Source organism: Neolamprologus brichardi, chromosome 10 (genome assembly GCF_056152115.1).
Source record: "Neolamprologus brichardi isolate AB-2024 chromosome 10, ASM5615211v1, whole genome shotgun sequence".
Taxonomy (NCBI): domain Eukaryota; kingdom Metazoa; phylum Chordata; class Actinopteri; order Cichliformes; family Cichlidae; genus Neolamprologus; species Neolamprologus brichardi.
The window spans coordinates 27,581,030-27,608,016 of NC_142113.1; the positions used below are offsets into that span (position 1 = coordinate 27,581,030).

A 26,987-nucleotide genomic window follows, 5' to 3' on the forward strand; every position below is an offset into this window, starting at 1 on the left:
GAAATGTTTTTAACTTTGGATCTCATTAGTATTAATTAGAAATGTGTTTGGGGGGGGCATCAGTGTGACTTGCTCACATTTGCCCAGTTCAGTTCAGCGCTCATTTGTAAGCTGTCACTCTAGCTAATCCTCTTCTGAGCTCTGGTCAGGGCCGACTGCTGAGTTAGCTATGCACTGAAATACACCGAAGCCTACTGCCGAATAACGCTTCTGCTAATTTACAAATGCTCAGCTATCGGAAAACATCGTTCTTACAAGCCACAGTGCCTGCAGGCTGTCACACTGCTCGCCCTCAACCACTAAACTGGCCTTTAATGTCTACATCTTCTGCCTGTACCATGTTTTGTATCACAGGCTTCCAAGTAGCATAAATTGGACACCTGAAGGATTTGTGTGTGTTAACACAAAACAGTTAGCTTTATTTTAACTGTAAATACAAGTTAATGGAATAAGTGTGGAAGATATGATCATCTCGGCATCAGGGTGATTTTAGAGCTCAGCAGGGACTCCAGTTCCTTCTGTTGTTTACCTCCAGCCTCTCGCTTTCCCTCTCATCTCTGTTAGCTGATTTAACACATGCGGGGCTGAACTTTTCGTGACATTACTGGACAAAGAGATGTATCAAACATTTGCTGACTATGACCTACAATCAGACATGAGCTTTAATATGCCACTTTTCCCATATGTCCTGTGCGAAAAGGTGCAGGTAAAACTCCTGTTGTGTGCTGCAAGGCACATGCCCATGGGGTGTATATACACATGGACATGTTCCTGTAGGATGTAACTTTTTTCTCTAGTTGAAGCATTTTAACTCACCTAAGTCTCAGTCACACCAGAGAAAAAATGGCAAATAATAAAACCTCAAGACTAGAAAAAAATCAGTGGTTGCCTGGTTATTGAATTGAATTTTTGCTCTCAGCAACTGATTGCAGCACCATCAACCTCTCGGTGGAAACTTTTGGTTACACAGGTTGCCTGTTTCCGCACAACTGGGGTCTTACCTGTCCAGACTGGAGTCACTCTTGGATAGATTTGTGAAGGTTTGCAAATGTATGAATTCAGACAGAGAGGCAGCACATTACAGTTGGAGTCAGTCTGCGCCAATCAACACAACCCATATGCACCCCCATTTATTTCTCCAAGGGAGGATACAATATAATTAAGCACACAAACTTGAGTTACTAAGGCTTGTGGCAAGCTGTTTACTGGAATTTAATGCCAAACAAGAAGTCTTATTTTGCCCCTGCAATATGTGTGATAGTTGTCACTAGGAGTTTATTTGGAAAGAGAGGGGGAGATGTTATCAGAACAAGTGCATACCTGTAATGTCTAGGTTTGGTACAGTACTTAAATGTTTGCATATCAAGTGGCTGACCAAAATGACCGTCAAGCCACCAGGAAATGTGCTGCTCTCCTGGCTCAAACTCAAGATTTCCCATATATACGCAGCCAGTGACATTCCAGCATCCATTTATACAATCAAGGGGTTCTGATGGAAGAGTGGGAGAGTTCCTTCTCGCCATGAAATGCACTTTACCCTGTTTGCTTTTTTTGGTTCTGCTGTCACTTTCTTTTGCTCTGCTGCAGTGCCCATGGACCTACACATTACGTAGCCCATTTACTAGAGGAACAAAAACACCACTTCTTGCTGTCAGACGCTGTGGGTGTGTGTGTGTGTGTGTGTGAGAGAGAGAGAGAGCGAGAGACTGAACACGAAAGAGCAAGTAGTCCATGTGTAACAAAACAGTCAGTGCGAAGACCTGGTAACACTGAAAGAGAAGCTGAGGTTGTTCGCTGGCCTGACACAGTAGGGAAGAAAAGACAACATTACCGAACAAGGCAACAAAGCATTCTTCCCCCTTTTCCCCACTGCATGCTCCTCACCCCGTCGAACTCAACTTTTCAGCTGCAGGGGGGAGAGAGGGGGTTATTGGCGGACACACAATGAATTGGCTGTATGAACTGAGTCTTGTGACAGAGTATGAGACCATACAGCCTTAGAAGGCAGTAAAGCCGGTGTGAGGGGATTGAGTTTGTGGTGGAAAGAGAGAAGAAGGCCTGTTAAGTTTTCCTAGCTCAGACCTGTGGTTTCTGTACTTGCGTGTCACATGGCTATTGTTCACTTGCTGATGCCGGTATCATGGCCATGGTCCCCCGCCGTAAACCTTGGTTTGAGCTGACTGCAGGTTCAAGCAGGAAACCACAAATACTCTCTTTGTTTCTCAGCACTGCCATTTGTGAGTGCACTGTTTTTTAAAAAAAAAAATAATAAAAAAAAAAAAATGAAAGAAAGCAGTCTTTTGACCTTCTAAAACTAGCCTGAGTATGTCTGGGTGCAAACTGTAATCACTTACTCACTCAGACTAAGAGAGTTTGGTGCTTTGTGGCTGTATGTGTAATACCTTGGCGGATCTATGGGAACTCGCTATCAATTCACGTTAAAAGGTGTGCTATCATCATAATCATGACCCCCAAAAAATGCACAAATGGCATTTTTTGCTTCCCTTTTCAACTTCATCCACTTAAAAAATGACTTAGCTTCTGAAAAGTCAAATACTCTTTTTAAAGGCAACCAGAGATGATACCTGTGGATGCAGAAAAGTCCTGTAGAAGTCTATGGATAAAAAGGCCCTTGACTTTGACCTCTGTTAACACTTTTCTGATGATGTGACTCATTCTAAGGAATTGTTTCTGATCCTATACATTACTAAGTCGACTAGCATAAGGTTGCTATTGCACAAATGTTCAAATGGGAGTAGAAGGTTCTGTGGATGGCTTACTGGCAAAGAGCTAATTAATAAACCAAGACTCAGCCGGTTCATTTCAGTACTAACAAATCGTATCTACCCAAAGCATCAGGTTTAGAAATTAGTAATAAACTAATGGAACAGTGTAAGTGCAGGCTTCAGTGTTTCTCTCCAGAAATAGCGAAGTGTTTTTGAGAGGAAAAGGAGAATCTATATATTTCTGATATAAGGGCGAACTCTTCTGTTTGAAGTTGCTGGGGAGCTGTCTGGATAAATCTGACAGCTCTGGTGAGGTTCAGGATTCATCCAGCAACATATTAATAACTAGCCTTATGTTATTACTGAGCTCATCTCAGACTCTGTTGGCCCATTATGAAAGCGTTAGCAGGGACGTTTTATAGAGTAACAACAGTTTGTCCCTCATCTTACAGTTTATAGTTTATATTAACCTAAGATTAATTCTGTAGCTGGACACAATGCAGAAGATATTTTTGTCAACTACTCCACCTTAAACCATTCGAGTATTATTGTCAGTAACTGCTTTTTTCCCCTCACAGAAATACTTGGGACAGAACCAGTATATCATCTTAAGATGTCAACTTGTTAGCCTTAAACTACTAACTTCTTAATCAGATAGACTTTGTAAATCTCATTTTTCATGCATGCCTTTATGTTAAACTTTATTGTAACACCTGGGAGAACAGCCATGGCCTGATGGTTTTAGTGTTTGTTTGCCTTTGGAAACTGAAGGAGTTTATGAGAAACCAATAAGCTTGGTTAAACAGTCAGCGGACTTATATCTTAAAGGATAAATAATTAAATTAGTCAATAAATCTTAGTAAACTCTATAACACTACATTAGTAAAGGCTAGATCTTTGCCATACCTCAATATAATTACTGTTAATATATGTACACGTGATTAATTTTTGCTGGAAAATGAGAAGTCCATAGCCAAGAATTTGTGCAGTGTTAAGTACCCCAGTTCTCAAGAAATATGTAATCAGTTTTCCTTGGTAGTTCGCTCAGGCCTCTCATCTATTATTTACAAGGGCTAAGTAATTATCCCACTTGTAGCTTCACAAGATATTCAATTTAAGGAGGTCCAGTTAGAGACGATTTCAACAACTGGGTGTCAAATAAAAGTGCAGTTCAACAGTATTTCAGTGTTATTAATTTTCACAATGATGTGAAGGATACTTTAATAATATTAAAACCATAAATAAAATAATAATAATAATAATAAAATTATAGTAAAATGTTCTTTTTCCTTAAGTACATTTCACATGCACATAGGGGTGTGCTATAGAAACGATATAAATTTGGCCAACGATAGAGATTTTGACTATACCGCTCTATTGCGATAGCGCATGTTGATGATGTCATCAAGCTGCGCCTGTTTTGGTCGAAAGCATCGCAGCGGCTACAACCATTATCATCTGCAAATTATGCCGGGCGACAGTCATAGATTTGATCAGCTGGAAAACTCATAACATGGGTTATGTAACTGTAAGAAGTTACAGTTCATGTGTTTCCTGTGTACATACGTCTGTTGGGTGGTGGGGGGAAAACATAGGCAGACAAAACACACATAGCCTGGTAGTATGTGTTTGTCTCCTGATGAGTAGGTGGAGATGTAAAACAGACCCATCGGGAAAATCAGTCAACAATGCGCTGTGTTAGATGGGCGGCTGTCTATCATGGCCGCAGTGACTGCTGGGGAATAAAGGACATGTTTTGTCATTTCAAAGCAGCTTAGTGTCAGTGCTGCCAAGTTGGAGAGCATCCAGGGAACGAGCTTCTCTGAGCAAAAGTCATTCATAGTTTGAAAAAAAAAAACCCAAAAAACCCCACACACACAAATTTAATTGGTGAAATAATCCAGCTTTCTGTTTAAATTGGACAAAATAAATCTGTTGAACCAAGAGAAAAAAATCCATTTCTCTGTGATTGTTCACTCATCAAGGTCACATCACAGCCACTATTATTAATAATGTTGTAATGAAGTTGCTATAAACGTAAGCAAATAATTATAAAACATAAGTCAGATCTCAGTGTAGGAGTTAACTGTTTCATAGGTGGCCGGTGACTGTTGTGCATGCCTTTCTCCACTCCCAAGTGACACTTCAAATAAAGATGTACCAAGTTCTCCTATGTCACAGGTCTGTTTATAGATGAGGAAAGTTGAAGCCAAGTACTGCTAATCCCATCACGGTACACTGATCTTAAGCGGCTCACCTGAAGCAGCACTTGTGTAAAACTGATCCGTATTTGTTGGGCTAGACCTATTAATCACATTGAAAACACACATAATTTGACTTGGATTGAAGTAATTTGTTAAATTTTCTTGTAACATGCAGTTTTACCAGCTCAGATCTGAGTGAATTTTATTTGACCCAATAATTTCCCACATGGCTTCACAAAAAACTAAGCCAACACCTGCCTTTTTATTTTGAGTTTATTCATAATTGTAGCAAAGATCAAACTTTAAAACTACACGATGATAATAATAGGGAGTGTAGTAACACAAATATTAACTTTTGTATTACATTGGTGTAATCTTCTAAGCAAAGTGCTTATAGAAACAAGTCTTGGCACTAGGCAGTCATCTTGGCAGCACCTCTGGGCAGTTCTTTAGGTAATTAGTGTTGAGCCCCGGGAGAGACATAACTTCATTTTCAGTGGTAACCAATTAAATCTCAAAACCATTTCACAAGTATGTTGAAATTTCCTCAGAATAAGTTTTTGAAACTTTTTATCCATGTAGGCTTTACTTAATGACACTGCTGCTTTGTAGCTTCATTAGTGGCTCAATCCAGACGGCTGATGCAATCAAGCTCTGTAGCCAACAGGACTGAACAGTTGCTATAGTAATACACCTTATCCAATAGTCGGTGAAGAAATTCCATAAGCATACTTCCATGTGTCTTTGCTATGATAACATATAGATATGTCTGCTGCCACACATGTGAAACTGTCACCTGTTGATTGGCTGTTTTAGATCAGAACTATCACCATATCTGCTGTTATGAAACTCTGTTATTAGACATATCAGGCAGTATCTTTGGCATTGTGTCTGTACAAGGGTTTTGTTTGAAAAACTATGGCTGTGTCTGACTTTCTGACCTCCTTGCCTGCTCTGCAGCTTGACTTGGCTTTAAGTGTCATGAATGCCCTTCTGAAACACCGCCGTGTGAAGTTGCAAGCATTGGCTTGGCTTGAGTGGGTGTGATGATCTCTGGCTTTGATGCAGGCCTGGTGTATTTCTGGGGTCAAGGAGGGTCCACTAAGTAAGCAGTTCACAGCAAGTTGGGGTTACAGGGTTACACAGGAAACTGGAGCCTGGAAGGTCCGCCAGCAACTAACCGTCAGCTAGAAAGCCATGGTCGACAAGCTTCCTGTGTGTACACAATTGTTCTGGTGGTCCTCCTTCTGGGCAAGGGATGAAACCTCACCAAAAATGTAATAAAAATATTTTGGCTAGCACCAACAGGATAATGCATAATCTCCGTAATGTAGTCATCCATAAACTGTATGCAGACCTCACTTGTGCTTCATCACCCCCAAAGGCCCCTGGTGACTCACAAAAACTCCTGGGCTCAGCTGTGTGTTAATATATTGGCTATTAGTGCTAAAAACAAAGTGCAGCTGAACTGATGGCTATGTTGATCATAAACCAAGAAATTAACGTTTTGGACTAACAGGGCCAGCAGAACAACATTAAGATACTTCAAAGAAGTTTTGTTTTCCTTCTGGGGTGCTGACCATATTGAGATTGGACAGATTTCTAAAGACACAATCGGGACAATAAATATCTGAACATATATTACTTTTATCAGCTTCACTGAAGTTTCTATTACATGTTACAGCCATCCAGTGCATAAGTGACAATGTTCTCCCTTTTTGCAGGCTGGTGTCCTCTATCCATGCTGCCATGGCAACCACAGCAGGAGCCGTTGTCGTGTCATCATGCTGCGGCAATGTCATTAATGACAGGTGAGACTTCATGTAAATAACCCCTTTAGTGAAACATTGCTTATCACTGGTAACACATGAATGCAGCAACTATGCTTCCTGGGCCTCCCTTTGGTGGGATCTGTTATTCCAAAGACTTGGGCCTCAATTTTGATTCACTGACTCAAACATAAATGTTAGTCACAGCCTGCTAACAGTGAACAAAGTTGCTTAATCTGTCTTAGAAGCTGCACAATCTCGGCGTGCTTGTGAGGTGAAAATGCGAATAATCACTCGGCCCTAACACAGTTCGCTGAAGTCTTTGACATAACATTCGTGCTGTTAATTCTTCACGTTCTTCACACACACAAACAGTCTAAAGTGTGAACTTGCATATTCCACAATTAAAATGAATTGATCGACACGCTCCTCCTCGCTTTATTCAGAGACCTGTTTGTCTCCTCTTCTCCCGCGGTTACTGTTCCTTGTCCTTTCAATTCTAGATTCTTCTAGTATTTTTCCTTTTGGCCCACTTAACTTATAGTTGCTTTTAAGTTTTTGTTTTTTTTAGCAGCCGTTTTTGGTTAATCTGTGGCTGCCTGCTCACTTGACTGCTGGCCATACAACATCCTATCATTAACATAACCTTAGCTGCTGAGATTTCTTCTTCCTGTTTTTACGTCACAGATATAAAGTCCATTATTTGGGTGTTTTAGTGTAACTGGGAAACTGCATGCTTGTCATCCAGGAAATAGAAGCAGCATTGCTGTCCTGGAGGTTAAGCAGAAATGTTGAGAGGACTTTTTGTTCCATCCCATCTGAGTGATAGCTCTTACCTTTAACGGCTCTGCTCATTCAGCAAAGCGTCTGAAGACTAAATGCGCTAATCTGTGATGTCGGAGGGGTTGTTGCACCAGAGCCTCATCAGCACATATTTAAATGGTTTTACTTTATTGGGAATTGGTTATAAATCAGAAGATCTGGTACCTACATTGCGATTATAGCATGAAACACTCCCCCTGCTGCTGAATATGATGCAAGCAGTCATGTAACGTTAAAGATTTTCAGACTAACTTCCTTTGTGATTGATAGGTCAGTATCTTTCCTTGGGCAGCAGTCTGCCCGTTTCTCTTATTGAACCAGCTGCTTTCATGCTGCCTCCACATCAGCCAGCTGGCAATGAGTTACTGTTAGCGTTAGCACTGGCCACTCTGTGCAGCTGAGGAAAGTGTGACGCTAGGTTAATGCCAGCCTATTAATCCTTCACTGAGTCAGCGACCAGACCCTGGCAGTCCCAGTTTCAGACTGCTAATCTCTTGCGCCCCCCCACTCCAAATCACCCACAGAGCTTAATTCCTCCACAACGCTGCTCAGTTCTGCTGTCCTGTGACATGCGCTCAACCCGGGGGCTTATGCTCCAGAGTTAGACCCACAAATACTCTAATTCTCCATCGCAACCTGTCCCTTCTTTTAGCCTTTAGTGGTTAAGTTGCAGAAATGGTGGTGTTCACTGTATAAACTGCACAATAGGACCACTAAAGTAGCTCAAACTCACCTGATTGGCCAGACTCTAACATTAGCTCCAAATAAAGTGGTTAATATGATCTGGCAAACACTGTATATCTAATTGCTTGTGCTTTTTCCCTCATTTAACAATATTTTCTATACTTTATATTTGAGAGACAAACACAATTAGGAATGCACTGAGCTATAGGGCTGCCGTGAAAGCCATTTCTTTGTTGTAATCTATAATAAACAAAGCTTTGTTTAGTGGTGGCAAATGAGAATGCCAGTGCTTATATTTGTTGTTATTTCTGAAACAGTGTGAGCAGTCCTGCATACCCCCACCAAGGCTGGAAATGAGCACCACTCTAAAAATGAGTAAAGACACAAAATGTCTAATTATGCCCTATCTTGGAATGGTAAAGATTCCTTCCAAAAATTCCTGGATCCAGGCCTGAATTCAGATCAGCTCACTAAGTTTATCATTTCTAAGCTCCGTCAAACCAGAGCCATTGTAGAAGTTTAACATGTATGTGTCCATACCTGTTTAAATAATCCTGCTAATAAACAGGTAGGCAAACAGAGCATAAGAACAAAAATAACATAAGCAGCTGAGGACGGTGAAATTCTTATTTATCTTCTATTATTATGCGAGTTACACCAATGAGAACCTATACAGCAAGAGACCAGGCAGTTCTGTTTCATGTATGTCTGGGGGACTAGTGCTTTCTTTTGTGTATTTAATACAGAAAGTATATACATTACATTACAGAATCAGCTCAAGTAGCCTTCCTTCCTCCCTAAGCTGTTTGTTGTGCCTTACTGTTCTTAATCTCCATCCACTGACCTTAAAAGCTAAAGAAGCCAGTAAGAGGTCAGGGGTCAGTAGCTCAGCTTTACCCTGCAGCTTCACTCCTTTCTGTCCACATAATTAACCATCACAGTAATCAGTGCTCATTAGGCTACTGGAGCTATCCAAGCTGTTGATTTTACTGTACTTACACTAGCTTGTCTTAAAGCTTTCCGATGCTTTGCACGGAACAGAGGGTGGTTAAAAAAAAGTGCAGGTTTTTATTTAAATCTACTGAAAGTAAATGTCTTGTTGTTGGTTTTTTTTTTTTTGACATGTTTTTTCTAGGACTAAATGCTGTGATAGTGCCTAGGCCTCCTTCTGTTCTATATTCACTGCCCACTGTAAAGGTAAAACCCAGCATTAGCAAGGTGTACCTAATAGAGCAGAAACGTTCCTCGAAGATGTTGGTCCATATTGAAATCATAACATCACACAGTTGCTGCAGATTTGTCAGATGCACTTCCAGGATGTGACTCTCCCATTCCACCACATCCTAAAAGTGCTCTATTGGATTCAGATCTGGAAACTGTGGGGGCCATTTGATTACAATGAACTCAATGGCATGTTCAAGACACCAGTTTGAGATCATTTGAGCTTTGTGACACAGCATCTGATTTTGCTGGAAGCAGCTGGATTTCCTGGATTTTGCTGGAAAATTAGTGTGCAGTGGTTGTAAATGGATGGGACATGGTCAGCAGCAATACTCGGCTGGGCTGTGGTGTTAAAACAGTGCACAATTGGCACTAAGGGGCCCAAAGTCTTCCAAGTAAATATCCCCCGCACCATTGCACCAACAACTACACCACAAAGTCAGTTAAATCACCTTTCGTTCCTACTCCATTTGGATCTTAGCAGCTCCCCTTAACCAAATTCCTAATGCCTCTTTTTCACTGGCACCTACACGGCCTTACTAGGATTTTCCTTTAGGTAGTAGTATCTGTTACTGGGCACTTTTTTTTTGGTACCTACTCGACTGGGATTCCAAGCTCCCTGAGTTAATGCCGCATTACTATAACAACCCCACCCACATTGAGGTGGCACTCAATTGTAATTACTGAAACTGAGCTGAGTCAAATCCAGTCTTTAAGTCTGACGTCATTAGCCGTTTCCGGGTCCAAACTCCACTTCAGGTCCCAAAGTCAAACGAACACTGTGGCATCACTGAAAGTTAAAAACGGTCTAAATTCTTTCATCTTTAATAAAAGGATCAGTGTGGCTGCTCAACTGGGTAATTACATTTAACATCCAGGCATCCATGAAAACAGAATTTATGAAATTTAATGGAGTTAGAAGTTAGCAGGAAGTTAGCTTGCTAGTTTCCACCCAAACATAATATACTACGTTCTGACTTAGGGATTTCTGAAAAAATTAAAATATACAGCTGTGCTATCACTTCCAACATAAATGAAGACGGGAAACTAAACAGCAGTGACATTTGTAGGGTTGCTACGTGGTGGCTAGCTACATAGCTATGGTTAGCATAATGCAGTATAAACACACTTGAGGATGAACTCTGACTTTATTCCACTTGATAAAAGTTAATGCGAGGGTTCCCGAAGGTTAGTGACAAAAGCAATCGCATGGCAGGATGCTGTAAACGGACCAAACTTCAGTCAGGAGAACAACTGAGATAATCCATCTATAATACGAGGTTAGTCATTTATATACTGCTGCATGGGCTGGGCTGTACTTACATTGTAAGGTTTTAAAACTTGAGCTTTAAAATGAACAGTGATAATAAAAACCAAGAGAGGCCGACAGTTTTTACTGCCCTTTTTAGGGGCTTGTTGAGATTAAATAGGACAAGTTACAAAGCATTAAAACATGTTAAAAACACAACAGCCTTAATAAACACAGAGTAGTTTGGTCCCAGAAACAGGGTTCATATGTCATCACTTAAATATCGGACAGAGTCAAGTTGAATTGGTGTGAGTGGAAAAGAGCCATAAATGTGCTGAACTGCGGCCATGATATTTGTGTAAATGAGCAGCTAAATCGGTGCTCCTAACAAAGTGACCTGTGAATGTAAGACTGGTAAATGATTAATATGGTTTTATAGTTCTGGTAAAGATTTTTTCATGATTTTTATTTAAATAAATCAAACATACATGGGCCATTCCATAAAAAACATTTAAAGTCTTCCACCTGACTCCCTCAGGATCAGGCAAGTTTTTTTTTGTTGAATTTTATAAAGCCAAGCAAAGTTTTACTTTTATATTCTAAATATTTTCCACATTACAGACTCTCAGAGTGCAAGGGCACGAGTCTGTATTTGACTTTTTTTTTTTTTTTTTTTTTTTTTTAATATACCTCAGTTTCTATAGCTTCTTAAGTAAACTGTGCAGTCATATAACATTTTCAGGTCTGAAAAACACACTTAAGCTTTAAACTTTAAAATCTAGCCATATCAGTTTAATACCCGTTACAAACAAAAGTAAAATTAATGTACTTGTTCAGCACTTTTTTTTATTTCACTAGCCTGTGTCATGTAAAATTATAGTTTTAGTGGCAAAACTTCCTCAGTTTTGTGTCTATGTTGTAGAGAAATGGAGACAGACACTGATACCCTGAATGTTTGATCTGTTTTCAGATCATTCACTGGAGAAAATGTCAAAAAGTTCACTCTGTGTAAACTTTCAGGGATGATATCACCATGTAAAATAGGCAATTGGTCAAAACGAGTTGCATCTCATGAAAGGTCTGTTTTGTTTTGTTTTTTACCCGCATTGTGATAGCAGGCTCAACTTCTTAATAATGAGTATTCAATTATTTGAACATCATAGTCATCCATTTTCGATAGAGGCATTCCTGTGGGTGATTCTGCTGTTAGTTGTAGACACTGATAACAATTTTATTTTGTCTTCCTCAGGCACTGGCTGGCCACCTACTTTGTCATCTGGTACGGTGTCCCCTACATGACGTACGACATCTTTGCCATGTACCTCAGTCACTACTACCGCTTCCACATCAAAGGGCACGAGGACTACAAGCAGCATTCACTGAGGACCATAAACTCCTTTGTCCGTAAGGAGTTCCTGCTGGTCCTGCATCACATCGCTCTGCTCACCATCCTGCTGCCTGTCACACTGGTGAGGAGGGCTGATGGGGAAAATTAGGGAGGGGCTGAGATGGCATTTAGTACCACAGATAAATAATTAAGATAACTAATACATGCAAGTACTATTAGTGATAGACTGCTATATTTGTATATGTGATAATTTAAGGAATATACAATTAGCTTAGGAATATATATAATTAGCTCTTTTCCAACACAATGCTACCTCAAAGAGAAGCCAAACTTATAAGACACACCTGGATTCATATCTGTGGAAAATAGCCCCTCAGTATCATCTGTTATCACTTCTTCTTTTGCTTGTAGACCCATTTGATAGCATATCACAGCATCTGAACCTAGCATGGGGTCTGTAGTTTTTGTGTTTTGCAGAAAGCCCCACTTGTATGTAGCTTGCCTCTATCAACAAAGAGTCTCACTGCCTCTGGTTCAGATAGAACGTTTGATAGGCCATGTATCTGTCAGAATGGGTGTGTGTTCTTTTTTTTCTTTTCTTTTTTTTTTTTTTACAAGAGCCTCTTTAGCTTCCTCATCACCATGTTAAGTCACTGCATTGGTTAGTGAGCGTGCAACCTGTGACCTCATCGCAACACCGTGGGCATTTATATTTGGCGCTTGAGGTGTGCTGCACCAGCTTGTGACTTTTCCAGAGCACACTACTCAGAAAAACCTCCACATTGGTGCTGTGATTGTGGAGGTCTTCCTTTTCAGACAGTGACAGTGGCTAGCATAACCAGGTCAGTAGCATTGTGGAGTGGACTTTTGACATCCCTGGTCCAGCTGAAGCCATAAAACTATTAGCTTTTCCATAAATTACACTGATAGTTCTTTGAGTGCTGGGCATCTGCACTGGTGTCTTCTTCACCCTGAGTCAGGGCCTCTGCTGTGTGCTCATATAGTAAGTTCAAATTTCACTCATTAACTTCTGTGCAGGTGCACTAATAATGAATGTTTGACACAACATCCTGATCCACCTGAAATGTGCGCCAGTTTGCACCTCAATTGCAAACCGAAGCGCAAACCACCTGGGAGGGAAACACGAGAAGGGCATGAAAGGCTGGAACTCACCGTTTAGCAGACTGACCTTTCAAAGTAAGAGCGAGGACATTGTTCAGTAGTAAAGTCTCAGAGGGATTAAACAAGTACTAATAAAAGGTGCAAAAAATGAGTGGTCAGAGATATGTTGCCTGTGGGTGGACTTTTTAAAGGAAAAATGGCATTCAACATATAATGGCTTTATTCTTTTCCTGGTATTTTCCATAATAGAACATTTAATTCCTTATTGATGTAGGGAAATGGGCCATATTCAGTGATTTGAGGAATCCAGCTCTAAATTATTAAGAAATCACAGAACTCATGTTATGTTTCTGTGAATTTAATGATGTTAAATGTGTTGTACTTTCAGTCAGGCGTTAGTTTATTTCAGTGTAGCACTAGATTCATCTTAAAGGGGGTTAGTATTCTCTTTCAGTCTTCTTTAATAAGTGTTCACTGCCAGTAATACTTTATTACTGAGTACTCTAATGTTGTGCAGTGGTTTCAAATCAATTCTTGCCTTAAGCTGCATTATCTCCTAATGATTACTTAAGTGGTGGCAAAAAATAGATTTCATTCTGCATGTCCTTTTTTTTTCAAACCTCAGTTGAAATAAATGGACAATAAATGGACAATAAATGGACAATAAATGGACTTCTGCTTGGAATTAAGAGGAAAAATGCACTTTATAATTAAAAAAAATTGCTTTGGAAAGTGGTTTGCAGTTATATCAAAGACGTGCGTCATCATGCTAATCCACCTCCACATAACATCTGTTATCTCACCGCTTTGTTAATGTACAGTAAACACTAGCTCAGAACTGCAGCACATGCTTTTAAGGCTGTTTGTTGCTTATAGAGTCAAGCAGACGTATAAACAAATTTTCAACACAACATTTTCATACTTAACCAAACATCTGTGTCTTTTTGAATTCCCCGTAGTGGCGTCTGAAAGCATCATTATCAGTAAAGCTGTGATGCAGAGTGCTTTACTTCCTCTTTAGAAGGACCAAGGAAACCACAGAAACAATGATGGTGTCAGTTCTGTTACAAATAGGTGGCTTAAACTAATTAAGAGTCCTTTCACAGGCCGTACTGAGTCAGTACTGAACAGCTTTTTATGTGACACAACAAAATGGAAATAATTGTAAAGAGTTACTGAAGCTGTTCCTAGATGCCTTTTGGGGAGTAAAAGATGTTGCTAATATTGAAGTTGGTAATGTTGAAGTTAAAGTTAAGTATAGTGGTGACTGTTGTGAGTAAATAGGATGTAAACCCAAATCTACGAAGCTAAGTCTGGGTGCGATATAGTCTGGTGAAAGGGTGGAGTGCCAAGTTATAAGTTAACACAAGCAAATATTGTTAGCTGACTGCACCCATAAACTAATTTGTATTGCTATATTATACTGTGTGCAACTTCTTACATCTTACAGTTGGATAACTACCACCCATGTCACCACAACAAAAACTAAAACTAAAGACCTTTGCACACCGGACATGTAAAATCTGTGAAAAAGTTTTTGAGACTCCCCTAATCTTAATACATTTTTGTGACATTTTTCTGATCCACATCTGACCAATCGGACTGCATTTGGGAACAAGTCCGCTGTAGCTCAAAACCTGCACCAGTAGTGACTATACAATGAGATGGAAATGGTAGAATAATGCTGTTTTACCTCAGACACACAGCTAGATGCTGCTCCGGGTCGATCGACTCTATGAAAGAGTTCTCTCCCTACTCACACGTGTTCTCACCTCTGCCAACAAGAGCTCAAACTGCTCCACTGACATCCTTCACCTTAAAACACAATAAAAAGCATAAATAAGTAAGAAATACAAAACTAAATCAACTCTATATTCATGGGCATTCTTTTCTAAACTCTACTTGAATAAACTCTTTGATCCATTCAGAGGATGCAGACCAGTTTCAAGGTAGAACAAGTGCTTTTCCAGTGGGAATATGTAGCTGGGAAAGAAAGAACACCCAGCTAGTGATTATTGATTATTCTTTTATTCTTTGAACAAATGCAAGAAATGTATTATTTGTCCTTTGCATCCTTGAATTGTGAGCGTTTCAAAGTGGGGATATTTTCTGTTGAAATATGAGTGTAAGGAGAACAATGGCAGCCAGGCAAAAATCTCTGTACCATTAAAAATACCCAAGGCCTGTAAGAAATATATAAACTGAATATATAGTGAATTATGGGTTATTGGAGGAAGCTGGCAGCTGACCAGAGGCTTTCAATGCAGTTGTGACCGGCAAACTTCTGAACTTTTAAACTTGAGTCCACTTTTCAACAGCCTGAATTGGTCAAAAGATAAGATAAGATAATATGAGATAAGATAAGACGTTATTGAGCTGACGGCAGGAAAATTCGTGATCACTATACAAGTAGTCTTCGGGAATACGTCCTGGCTTCCTGAAGGATTGTTTGGATGTTTCTGCCTTTTTCTCCATTGTCTGTCAACATGATCCCACACTGCTGCAGTAATTTTGAGGTCTGGGCTCTGGGGGAACCAATCCATGACGGGTAGTGTTCCACTGCGTGTTTGTCTATTTACTTTTACTCCATTTGCAGTGTGTTGTCAGACTGAGAAATGAAGCAGCTGCCACTGTTTTGTAATTTCCAGGTAGTGCTGCATGGTGGATCAGATTTTGCCAGTACTTTTCCTTTTTCATAAATCCGTCCGTTTTGAGAAAATCCCCAACACCACCGGCTCAAATGCAACCACAAACCATGATAGAACCTCCTGTTTTACAGATGGCTGTAGACACTAACGTCTCTCCTGACGTCTTCCAACAATTTGAACCAAAAATTTCACATTTAGATCCATCACTCCACAAGACCTGTTGTCATGGCTGCAGTTTTTTCCGCCTGACACTTCTTCTTTTTAGCTCTTTGGGAATCACCTTGATGCTTTAAAAATGCTTTTTATATCTGTGAAACTGTTTAATCGTTGGCATTTTTCAAAACTAATTAGTTCTTTGCTTAATTGACTGTTATGTGTGGACATATCACTGATTCAGTCCTTGAATTAGGTGCCTTTTTTGTGATCAAATAATTTGGATGTCAATGTTCAATGGCGTGATAAACAAATTAATAAAAAATAAACGCATTGCTCTGTTACTCGGTCTTTTATAAGGACTGAGTGGGAAAAAAGCAGCCAATGTCCAAAGAAAAGAACTATTCTTTAAGACCACTTTAAAAATGACAAGATAGCCTGACTACTACAAAATATGAAATGATGAATGAGATTCGACCCAACTCTGTCACTGGAAGTTTAAAGATTATTTGCAAAGTATAAGGAAACATTCCTGTTTTTTCTGACCATTTAATAAACAAAAATATGAATTTTGCTGGAGTAAATGTCAAGGGTTGTTTTTTTGTTTTTCTTTTTCTGTATAAACGTTTGAATTGTGTTGCGCAGGCTCTTTCTCCAGACTCCAGAGCTTATAGAACATGTAACATAGCCACTCTCTTTTCCAAGTAGTATCCCAGGTTAGCAGGCCAGGTGCAGTGGAAACCCAAGCCTTTGTTTACAGTGGTTACATGAGATCACATTACCTTACATTATTCAGCTCCAGCTGCAGTCATCCTCCCGCTTCTCTAAACTCTCCTCACCTCCCTTTTTGTTTCTCCGGTTCTCTCACTCAGCACCACGCTAGTTGGGCCTGCACATGTAATACGTGAGCTGGTAGAGTTTTCTCAGCAGGCTGTTGAGTGCAGGAGGAAGAACAGCATTTCATTTAGGTGTACCAGTTTAAGCGTCTAGTTTTTGTGCGTTAGGGCTACTGGCCTGGCATTGTTAGCCTGTGCTGTTCTTGTTTTGACAGGTTATGACATGTCATGCATGAAAGCTATTGCATCAGCAAAAATGGCAGTGTGACAATATCGTGTGTAAAGACTTTACTAGGGTGGCCATGGAGGTATATTAAGGTTTTCCTGAGTGTATTTCACAATTAGTAGTTTTTTCATCTGTTTAACATAATAATGCCATCTGCATTTTATTTACTAATGAGCAGTTTCCTTGCTTCTGTTCCGAAGGGACAACCACCTCTAACCAGCTAGCCCTGGCCCTTCCTGTCTAGTTTCTTTATCAACAGGCAGACAGATGGTGGTGGTAGTTCCTCTTCTTCTCTGGAGTAGTGTAAAGTGTTTCAAATTTATTATGGAAAGCCTGTTGTGAACCTTAGTGCTTGGTACATGTTTGGTTGTTACAGAGCTCTCCCATAAGGTTCTGCCCAGAATCTAGTGAGTGATAAGGTCTCAGGTACCACTTCTACAAGCAGCCTGCTTTGTGCTGTCCTCCAGATAAGAACACTATTGTCAAGCAGCCCGATGGTACTCGGGAGTCATGCAGACAAAGAAATTTGTGTTAAACTTTTTGAACTCTAAAATAGTGGAGATGAAAATGGATAGACTAAAAAAAAATCTTCAATGCTTTGCAGCTACATGCTAGTCATTGTTAACCAAAAAATTCTGTTTGTTGTTACTGGAAACTAAACTCTTTCTCTTCTTATTCACACTATAACCAGAGTTTGCCTCTTATTTGTATTTAATTTTATTTAATTTAATAACGGTACAGTACTCTGTTTTTGGTAACCATTGTCTTTGATGTAAATATGTAAAAATTGTGTACGTTTCTGTTCTGTGTCTTGTGTACTGTTTGTTTGTATTTGTGTCTTTCTTGCTGCTGTTACACCCAAATTTCCCCTTGTGGGACAATGAAAGGATTATTCTATTCTATTCTATTCTATGCTATTCTATTCTATTCTATTGTACTGCACTTCCTGTAAACATTTGTAGAACCAGGAAACTTATCAGGTTACAGACAAGCTAACTCGCTAACTCCTACTTCTGAAACAGCTGGACTCAGTTTCTTAGACGTTCTCATCAAAATTAACAGTATAGGAAGCTTACGTTCAGATGCAATTTTGGTTTGAATCCAGTCCATCCCTGATTTATGTACTGAGATCAGGACAACTGTTTTGCAGTTATTAAATGTCTCTATTACATTTCGGAATAAGGATGTGAGTACCAAGAAGCACTTCTAGACTGTCGTAGTTTGCCCTTCATTATACTGTAGCCCTACATTTAAGCACGTAGGTTGATGTTGATGATGGTGCATTGTGTTGCAGGTGTGGTCATACAGCTTCTCTTGTTTCAAGTGCATTCACACACTCAGGCGCTTGTATGTTGTATGAAATTGTAGCAAGCACAATTATATCCTTTATAGTCAGTAGCTGTGTGAAAACTAGAGGTGGTGGATTTAGCAAGATTACGTTTTCAAAATGTTATCTTCCAGTTAACTCCATACAAAGTGCAGTAAATATGAGTTTTGTCATCCTTGGCAGGAAGATTGTTCCAGGCATGTCTGAGAACTTTCACAAAGAAAGTCTCACTATCTCACTGTCTTTGTAACGCTAGAATCGAAGTCAATGGATCAGATTTGACTAGTGATTCTATACATGCAAATTTTGTCTCTCTTGGCATTAATAATAAAGTTATTTTAAATAATGCTGCCCGGATGAGGGCCTGGAGGTTTTACTGAGATGGTTGACACATGGAAAGATTTTGTTCTAGAAGGACTTTGCCCCGAACTGATGGTGTAATTTTGAAATCAGCACTATGGGAACCAGACCACCTGTTGGAGGGCTTTTTGTCTTATTTCTGGTTGAATACAGTTCCTCATTTGTGACTAGTTGGAGTAATACTGTCTAACCTATAAGAATCTACACATCAAAAGGATATAGCACTTGATGCAAAAAAGGTGTTTTTTAGCATTACAGGCCTGGTGTTTGAGGGGGAAATACAGGCACAGTAATGTTGAAAGTGACGTGTTGCATAAAGTTAACACACTTCTGTCCACAGAATCTGGGGTGGGATGAGGTAGCCAGGTAGTTTGGTAGGTGTGGTGTAAGGTTCCCCTCTGTGGTCTCTGTCATTGTTTTGTGGCCAGATGGCAAAGCCACGTCTAGAGCTGCTCATGCTTTATTTATTAACGGCACACAGAAAGCTGGGCTACCAGAGAGTGCTTGTCTTTTGTCTGGAGTCTCTTTATCCATCTAAACTGACTCATCTACTCTAGGGTGGCAGCCCCAACCACACGGGACTGTGCTGGTGGTCAGTATTTGAAAGCTTTGTTCATTTGTTATGTACAGAACATTACTTCCTCCCCTCCCTTTTTGGCCATCTTGAAATTGTGGTAGAGTAACATGAACCACTGGGGTTGTGGGATTGTACTAAAAAAATGGAGGAGGGTGTGATAATATTATCAGTTAAAAGGGTTTTCCTTTGCCTCTTTAGTATGTAAGCTTTGAATTTTAACCTTAGACATTTTAACCGGTTCAAAGTCACTTGCCGGGCTGGCTGCACTCTCTTTGTTAATGAAAGCCCTAAATAAGGAAGGGGGAAAGTAAACTGATGACTACCGTGCCAGCCAGCAGTGTTCTGCAGGTGTAAAAAATAAATAAATAAATAAATAAAACTGCATGACTGTTCTGGAAATTCTTCAGCTACCTCTCTAGAAAGTACTAACGCGCCACCATCTCAAACCACACTACTGTGGTAGTCTTTGCTTGTCTTGGACATGTAGTTTGTTATATAATATTACTTGATAAATAATTTTAAAAAATTGTGGTTTTACCTTCTCTCACTAATGGGTCTAAATGTTTAGGAAACACTTAAATCACATGCTGCACCTCATAGTGGGACAAGCTGTTATTATTAACAACCAAACCCAATATCTGTTATTGTAGGATCTTTACTGTACAGTATAAGGTGACTTGTTTTGATTTAGTGCTATATATATATTCAACTGAATTGAACTGAATTGAACAAGGGTCTTCCCATGAGTCCCATTAGACCTGTTGCTGCACCTGCACCGTCACTCTACAGACTAGTTTTAGTTTTATTATTGTTTTTCAGGGATCATGCACAGAAACATTCACCTGATTTAGCTTTTAGCTTATGTACTTCTGCCCTTCCTGGACCGGTACACACAGGGTTAAATAGGCTATAAAACAGAAGTATATATCCAAGATATAAGATAAAAGTCAAGTGATATAATCAAATGCACATACACAACCTAAAACCTCTCAACCTTACCTACACCCACAAAAAACATACACATTGTAAAACCTTGCTATGAGCATCCTCCAATTTAATACTATGGAAGGAGTTCAGGATTATTATGATATTATTATGTTGTAATTATGCAGCTTTCCAGTAGCTACAGAATTTCAAGCACCTATGATAAACCTGGGTTTGAATTCAAACTCATTTTTGGCACATGCTGACTTTTAGCACTTTACACACAACAGCCCAAATCACAAAGTGCTTTTGCACCATGAACTATGAGGAATTAGGTGAAGAAATAATGAATCCAGTCAGTTTTGTCTTCCTGGAGCTTTTGGCTGTTTATCTAACAGCAGCACTTGAAGGCTAGGGTGATTACAGTGAGCCATTTGGGGATTTAGGTCTGTCTCAGGTGCACCAAGCCTTTAAAGAGCTGCTGCTGAGCGATAACTAAAGAAAGATTGTTTAAATCTGGTCAGAGCCTTCCTGCTATAACAGATCCACGCTGATCTAGCGTCCTTCCTTAACGGACTGAAAAATACTAAAAACACTAAATAAAGAGAATATAAAATGAAAAATGTATAAAAATATTATAGAAAGATACAGAAGCAGCGCTAAGACTATTTTTAGTAAAATAACAGAGGAAAAATTATTACTTATAAACAAATATTTTATGGTAATTAAGAGGAACATGAGGGTGGCTAAAAGCAGCTCCAGTCCAGCTGTATGAGTCAGTGTAAACAAATGATTAAAGTCTGATATTTTCCTTGTCTTTTCAAGCATTTTTCCGCTGAGACTGTTTGAGAAGGTGTGTGTGTGTGTGTTTTCCATGCTTGCGCTTGTTTGCTCAGTCTGTGTGTGCTCTGTCTGCTCCTCAGTTCTTCAGAAAGGACCAGGGGGATTTCTTCATCGGCTGCTTGTTTCTAACAGAGCTCAGCACGCCCTTCGTGTCCCTGGGGAAGATACTTATTCAGGTGAGATGGCACATGCACATGAGCATTCACCTGAAACAAACTCTGAAGTCCTTTTAGTGGTAAATACATATGTCTGTAGATATCATAGAGATGCAGATCTTTTGCTGTGTAGTAGCAGAGCAAACAAAGTTGTAAAATTATTTGCCAAACTTCTACTTCTGAGCAGGTTAGCAGCTGCAAATAGGCTCGGGCCTGCCCAGCTTTGCGTTGCTGCAAGGAGTGCATTAATCCAGGGGCCAAATACAGCGCAGTTTTAAATAAAGTGAGCCAGACCAGTGAAGCTATTACTTTTTTTTTTGTTTGTTTTGTAAAGACACCCTGGGATGTCTTAAGAGAAATAAGTATAATTTTTAAGTACACATCTCAGTTTTTCTATGTTATAAAGAAATATTGCTGTAGAAATTTAAGAAACCCACAAGCACAGCTGATTGGGCTCATATTGTAAGAAATAAAGTACTATATCATTTAAATAACAGAAATTCTGAGTAAAAAAGAGAACAGTGAAAAAGAAACTTTTCTGTTATGAAATTAAATACGAAGAACTTTTTTTTTTTTTCTGTCTTCCTTGGTTGCTTTTGCATAAGGCACAGGCCACAGATGATGTCTTTGTAGGTAAAAATACAGTTAAAGGTCAGACTTTATGCCCTCCTTCTTTGACATATGGCAATAATTTGACAACTATCAAGTGGTAAAACAAACACCAGTTTACTGGTTAGTATAAACCTTTAAAACTGGTTGCTAACACATAGACTAACATTAATATCTTTGGAGACGTGTGATTATTTGGCACTAAACTCCCCTTGACAAAAATCCCAAACTCTTCAATGGGAAAATCCATCCTCTGACAACAAAAAGAAGAACGCTTTAAATTTGCTGTGCAGTCTGAAGTAATGTCAAAATTCACACACAAAACTCACCAGTTGAAAAAAATATATAAAAAAAACATGAATGAACTCCATTGTTCACAGTAATTTAGAGAAGTAGACCAAAAGCAAGGTTTGTTGTTTGTCTTCTATTGTCTGGTTCACACAGGTCTAAAGACCAGTCAGGGACCCTCTCGATGCTCGTAATCACCAGACACTTTGGTCATAGTTTGCATGAAGTATGCTAACTTGTCTGCAAACACTTGCCAACCTCCTGTCCTAAGTGCCCGCACCTTTTGAAATGTGTTTATTTTGAAGGCCAGCAATCTGTTTCCAGTTTGCATTGAACTTTTTCAAGTTGCCCTATAGCTCGGTGGTTAGTTCACAAGTGTTTGTAGGCAAGTTATGGCTATATATATCATGCTTACTATGGGTCACCGTGAGAGTCTAATTTGACCTTGCAACAGCCAGCAACCACTTGTGGAACATAAATTTCCGTCAGCAAGTGGAGGTTATATTTTATTTTATTTTTTATTGCAGTTTTTTAATTGTGGTTCGTGTTCAATATTATTATAATTGTTTTTCTTCTGAATATAACCAAGCAGAAAGACTTTTGTGTGTAGTGGAATTTGTTTGAAGAGAATGTTTCACAGGTCACTCTGATATATTCCCAGAATGTTTTAATCATTGTACCAAACACAGTCAACAGTGCTGAACAAAAATATGCATATTTAATAAGTATAAGGAGGAGAAAGTAGAAGAATTCAAACACAGACAGTGGGCTATCGGATTCAGGCTTCACCCCTACACCAGTGTAGGGGTAACTAAATGAATAAAAACAAATGAAAACATGGTTTAGCTAATAATTAGCTGCGGTTGAAGACAAAGGTCAGTGGTGATGGAGGAGAAAGCCAGTCTGTCCCCGCTGGCCACTCATAACCGAATGAGTAAGGTTAATAATCAAAAGAAATAATGACCAGAAGGCACACAGTTGTAACATGCCACTCTTGAGTGAGTGATTTGTACTTGTGTACTTTTGCAAAGCGCAATCATGTGGAGAAACCTTTTCTTCTTATTTTTCTTTTTTTAACTCAACTCATTCTTCTTGCTTCCTCCACTTCCGTAACATTGATTCATTAATGGTGAATTCTCTCGCAGCTGCTCTATTCCCATTAATGACTAACCTCGTATTGTGAATGAATTATCTCAGTTGTTCTCCTGACTGAAGTTTGGTCCGTTTACAACATCCTGCCATGTGATAGCATTTGTCCCTAACCATCAGAAACCCCCTGTTAACTTTTATCGAGTGGAAAAACGTTAGCATTCATCCTCCAGCTTCACTGTGTTTATGTTATGCTAACATAGCTATGTTGCTAGCGATCACGTAGCACAACATTATATACCATGTAGTCCAACTTCAGTGACCCTACAAACGTCACTGCTGTTTAGTTTTCTGTCTTCATTTATGTTGGAAGTGATAGCAGAGCTGTACATTTAAATTTTTTCAGAAATCTCTCAGTCAGAACATGCTATATCATGTCTAGGTGGAAACTAGCGAGCTAACTTCCTGCTAACTTCTAACTCCGTTAAATTTAATACATTCTGTTTTCATGGATGCCTGGATGTTAAACTAATTGTTACACCTGGTAAAGCAGCAAAACTGATCATTTTATCACAGATGAAAGAATTTAGACAGTTTTTAACTCAGTGATGTCGCAGTGTTCGTTTGACTTTGGGACCTGAAGCGGACGGAGTTTTGGACCCAGATTACTCTGGAGGCTCCTGACTACGGTAGCCGTAATGCTCCGACACCATCAAGAGGTGCGGCTTCGTAGCTTATCAAAGTCGTACGAAAACATTTTCTGATAGATTTTTGAGCGCCGTGTACCACATTAAATCGGTTCGAGGTCTGTAAGCACAACCAGAATTCATACATAAGGTGCATCAGATTATAAGGCGCACTGTCGATTTTTGAGAAAATTAAAGGATTTTAAGTGCGCCTTATAGTATGGAAAATACGGTACTTTATTTATCCCAAATTTGAGAATTTTTTTTGTTATGGTTCTTTAAAATGAAATACAATGTGACAAAACATGTTTTAATAATGTAAAAACTCATCAAATGAAAACAAAATAAAGTAAAATAAGTGTCCATTGAAAAATAAATATTAAATAATGATACAACATGGAGCAATCAAATATTTCAAAAAATCAGCAAAACAAGTTTCTTAAAAACAGAATAGCAAATATTAGATGACATTAGATCCCTAATTCAGTGTGCATAACAACCTCAAACATACACAGGAAAGGTTCCCCAACATTTTCAGATTGCTGTTATTCTGAAGAAATCTCTGTGTGCAACAGACAAAGTCACAAGTCAGCATTGGGTACCTGTGATCCTCAGGCTTTCAGGCAGAAAGGCATTAAATGCAAACATGATTCTGTCATGGAAATCACTACATGGGCTCAGAAATCATTGACCATGAACACAATCCGCTATAAAATCCACAAATGGTACGTTTTCCCAGCTGAAATATTTCAAATTTTTTTCTATGTTGTATTGTAAATAAAATCTGAGTGAATGAGATTTGCATCCGAATTTAAACAGCATCCAGCTGTCCATGAATTAGCGTTGTTTTTCAGATAAATATGTATTCGTCACTGTATTTTTTATACACTTACAGACACACATAAATGTACGGTATATACAGTATGATGTGAACTTAAGCAAAAACAGCCTTAGCTCTCTTGACCAAAACAAAGCCATTCATCTTTTCTCCGAGCTGTTCCTGTACAGGTGATCTGCAGAGCACTGCAGCAGCAAAAACCCAAGTATCTCCATTTCATTTGGGATGTTGCTTGTCACTGTTCTATCAATAATTAAGCTGCATGGCTCACCAAAAAAACCCACATCAGTCAGCAGCATTCAGGCACCGCTCGCTCTCCCTGCTCCTGAATTGATCCGTTTCAGCTAATGTTCATTAGTTTCGCCATGCAAAGAGCTCTATAGCCTACACTTTAGTAAAAGAGCTCAGTGTCTTACAAACCATCCTTTCTAAGAATAGAAGAGCCTTACTGTGTAGCTCAGTGAAACCAGTGGACCGTGGACTCTCAGGTCTTTGCTGACATCTGGTGTCAGTGGGCAAAAAGAGCAGAGCAATTCTTTACTGCTGACCACTTTTAGACTTAGTCAGCACTAAAAGAAACCGCACCAGACAGTTTTACTGCTCTCATCAGCAGTGCTGACTGCTGTTGTGTGGAAAAGGGAACATCCAGTCTTTCAAATTAAAGATGAGAAGATCCCAGATCATATGATTTTTGTTGTTGGATGTTATGACCCTGTTTTCCTGTCTGTTTTCCTATCCCTTTGATTGAGAAAAATAATTACGGGATTTGTTTTTTTCTTATTTTTTGACAAAATGTAGTAGCCTTCTCAACTACAAGCTAAACTTTAACTTAACTTTAAGCAAGCAGCAAAAATGGAAAAATTTACAATAATAAAGTTTGCCTTATTTTATTTGCTTACTTAATAATGGATGAAATGTATCAAAAGAATTAAGCAGCAGAATAATAAATTAAAACTACTAAGTAGATACTGTGGCTTAATTAAAAGTATAGCATATAATGTCTATAAAGCAAGCTCAGTCATTAGCATGGCTGAAGAGTGATATGTTTGTAGCTTAAACCTATTTGCTGGAACGTTCAAGATAATTTAATTACACAGCAAAGCAAGACACGAGTAGGCAAAGTTCTTTATGTTTCTCGTGCACGGGAGAGAACTGGACAAACGCCGTTCCTTCGCTCGACCCCAGTTGCTCTCATCTGCTCCCCGTAACACTGCTCTTTTATTGAGGTTACATGAATATGCATAGGTTCATTAACATACGACGTCTACATACAAACAAAGAGTACCTTGCCTGTGTGTGTGTGTGTGGGGTCAGAGTGTGACCCCATAAACAACTTCCCTAACCCTGCTGGTTTGGAAATCCAGCAGTTCATCTAAACAAAAGGCACTTCGACTAAAACTGACATAGCTACGTTTATCCTACCATAAAACAATAAGAGAAGGTAGACCTCTCCCATGCTCCCAGGGTGTGGGTGTGAATGCCAGAGCACTCTGGAATGCACACCAAGCCTTTGCAGACTATTAAGGATCACACATCCTATCACTACACAATCGATTATACACCTCTATGCATATATGGTTAAATATTTCTAAGCATAAATGACAATAAACAATACAAATCGAACAAAGAGTTTTTACGTTCTCTGCTTTCAGGTCCTCTGCCAGACAGTTAACACTGTTTCAGTGTATTAGGGTACAAAAGTGAAGCATGAAATCCCACAAATAATTAATATGCATCACACCAAAATGCTGTTAATGTTACTGAGTAAAAAGTGTTGCATTGTTCACCTACAGTAACCTACTTGTGCACAGTTTGAAGCAACTTTTCTGGAGTCTCTCCCAGCTGTCCAAGGGCGAGAGGCAGGGTACTTCCTGGACATGTCTCCAGCCTAACAGAGACAGACAGCCATTCACACCTACAGCCAGTTTAGAATTAAAGATGTCCCGATACAACTTTTTTCTTTTCGGATTCAGGTATCTGCCAGAGTTAAAGTAATCCTCACTGTGAGGCTCAAGGTAAATGGTACTTTACAAACTTAAGAAAATGAAATTCGCCAAGAATATAAATTCACTGAGCTATTAATTCCTTTGGGCTTCTGGAGACTCCTGGGCGTCACACTGGTGAGGTGTTTGGGGCGTGTCCTACCAGGAGGAGGCCCCGGGGCAAACACAGTACACCGTGGAGTGATTACGTGTGTCATCTGGCTTGGGAATGCCTCTACATGCACAGACTGACACATAAATGAAAACCTTCACAAATATATAAACAAACACAAACCTCTGC

At 39.4% G+C, this 26,987-nt stretch overlaps 1 protein-coding gene across 1 annotated transcript in view; it reads left to right on the forward strand.

Moving 5' to 3' along the window:
• The window catches only part of tlcd3a (TLC domain containing 3A), a 34,683-nt gene that overhangs the window by 5,592 nt on the left and 2,104 nt on the right, over positions 1 to 26,987 (forward strand). Inside the window, exons 2-4 of the mRNA XM_087847473.1 lie at positions 6,655 to 6,741; positions 11,925 to 12,144; positions 21,120 to 21,215. Of these exons, the coding sequence (XP_087703599.1) occupies positions 6,655 to 6,741; positions 11,925 to 12,144; positions 21,120 to 21,215 (403 nt within the window). The remainder of the gene's footprint in view (positions 1 to 6,654; positions 6,742 to 11,924; positions 12,145 to 21,119; positions 21,216 to 26,987) is intronic.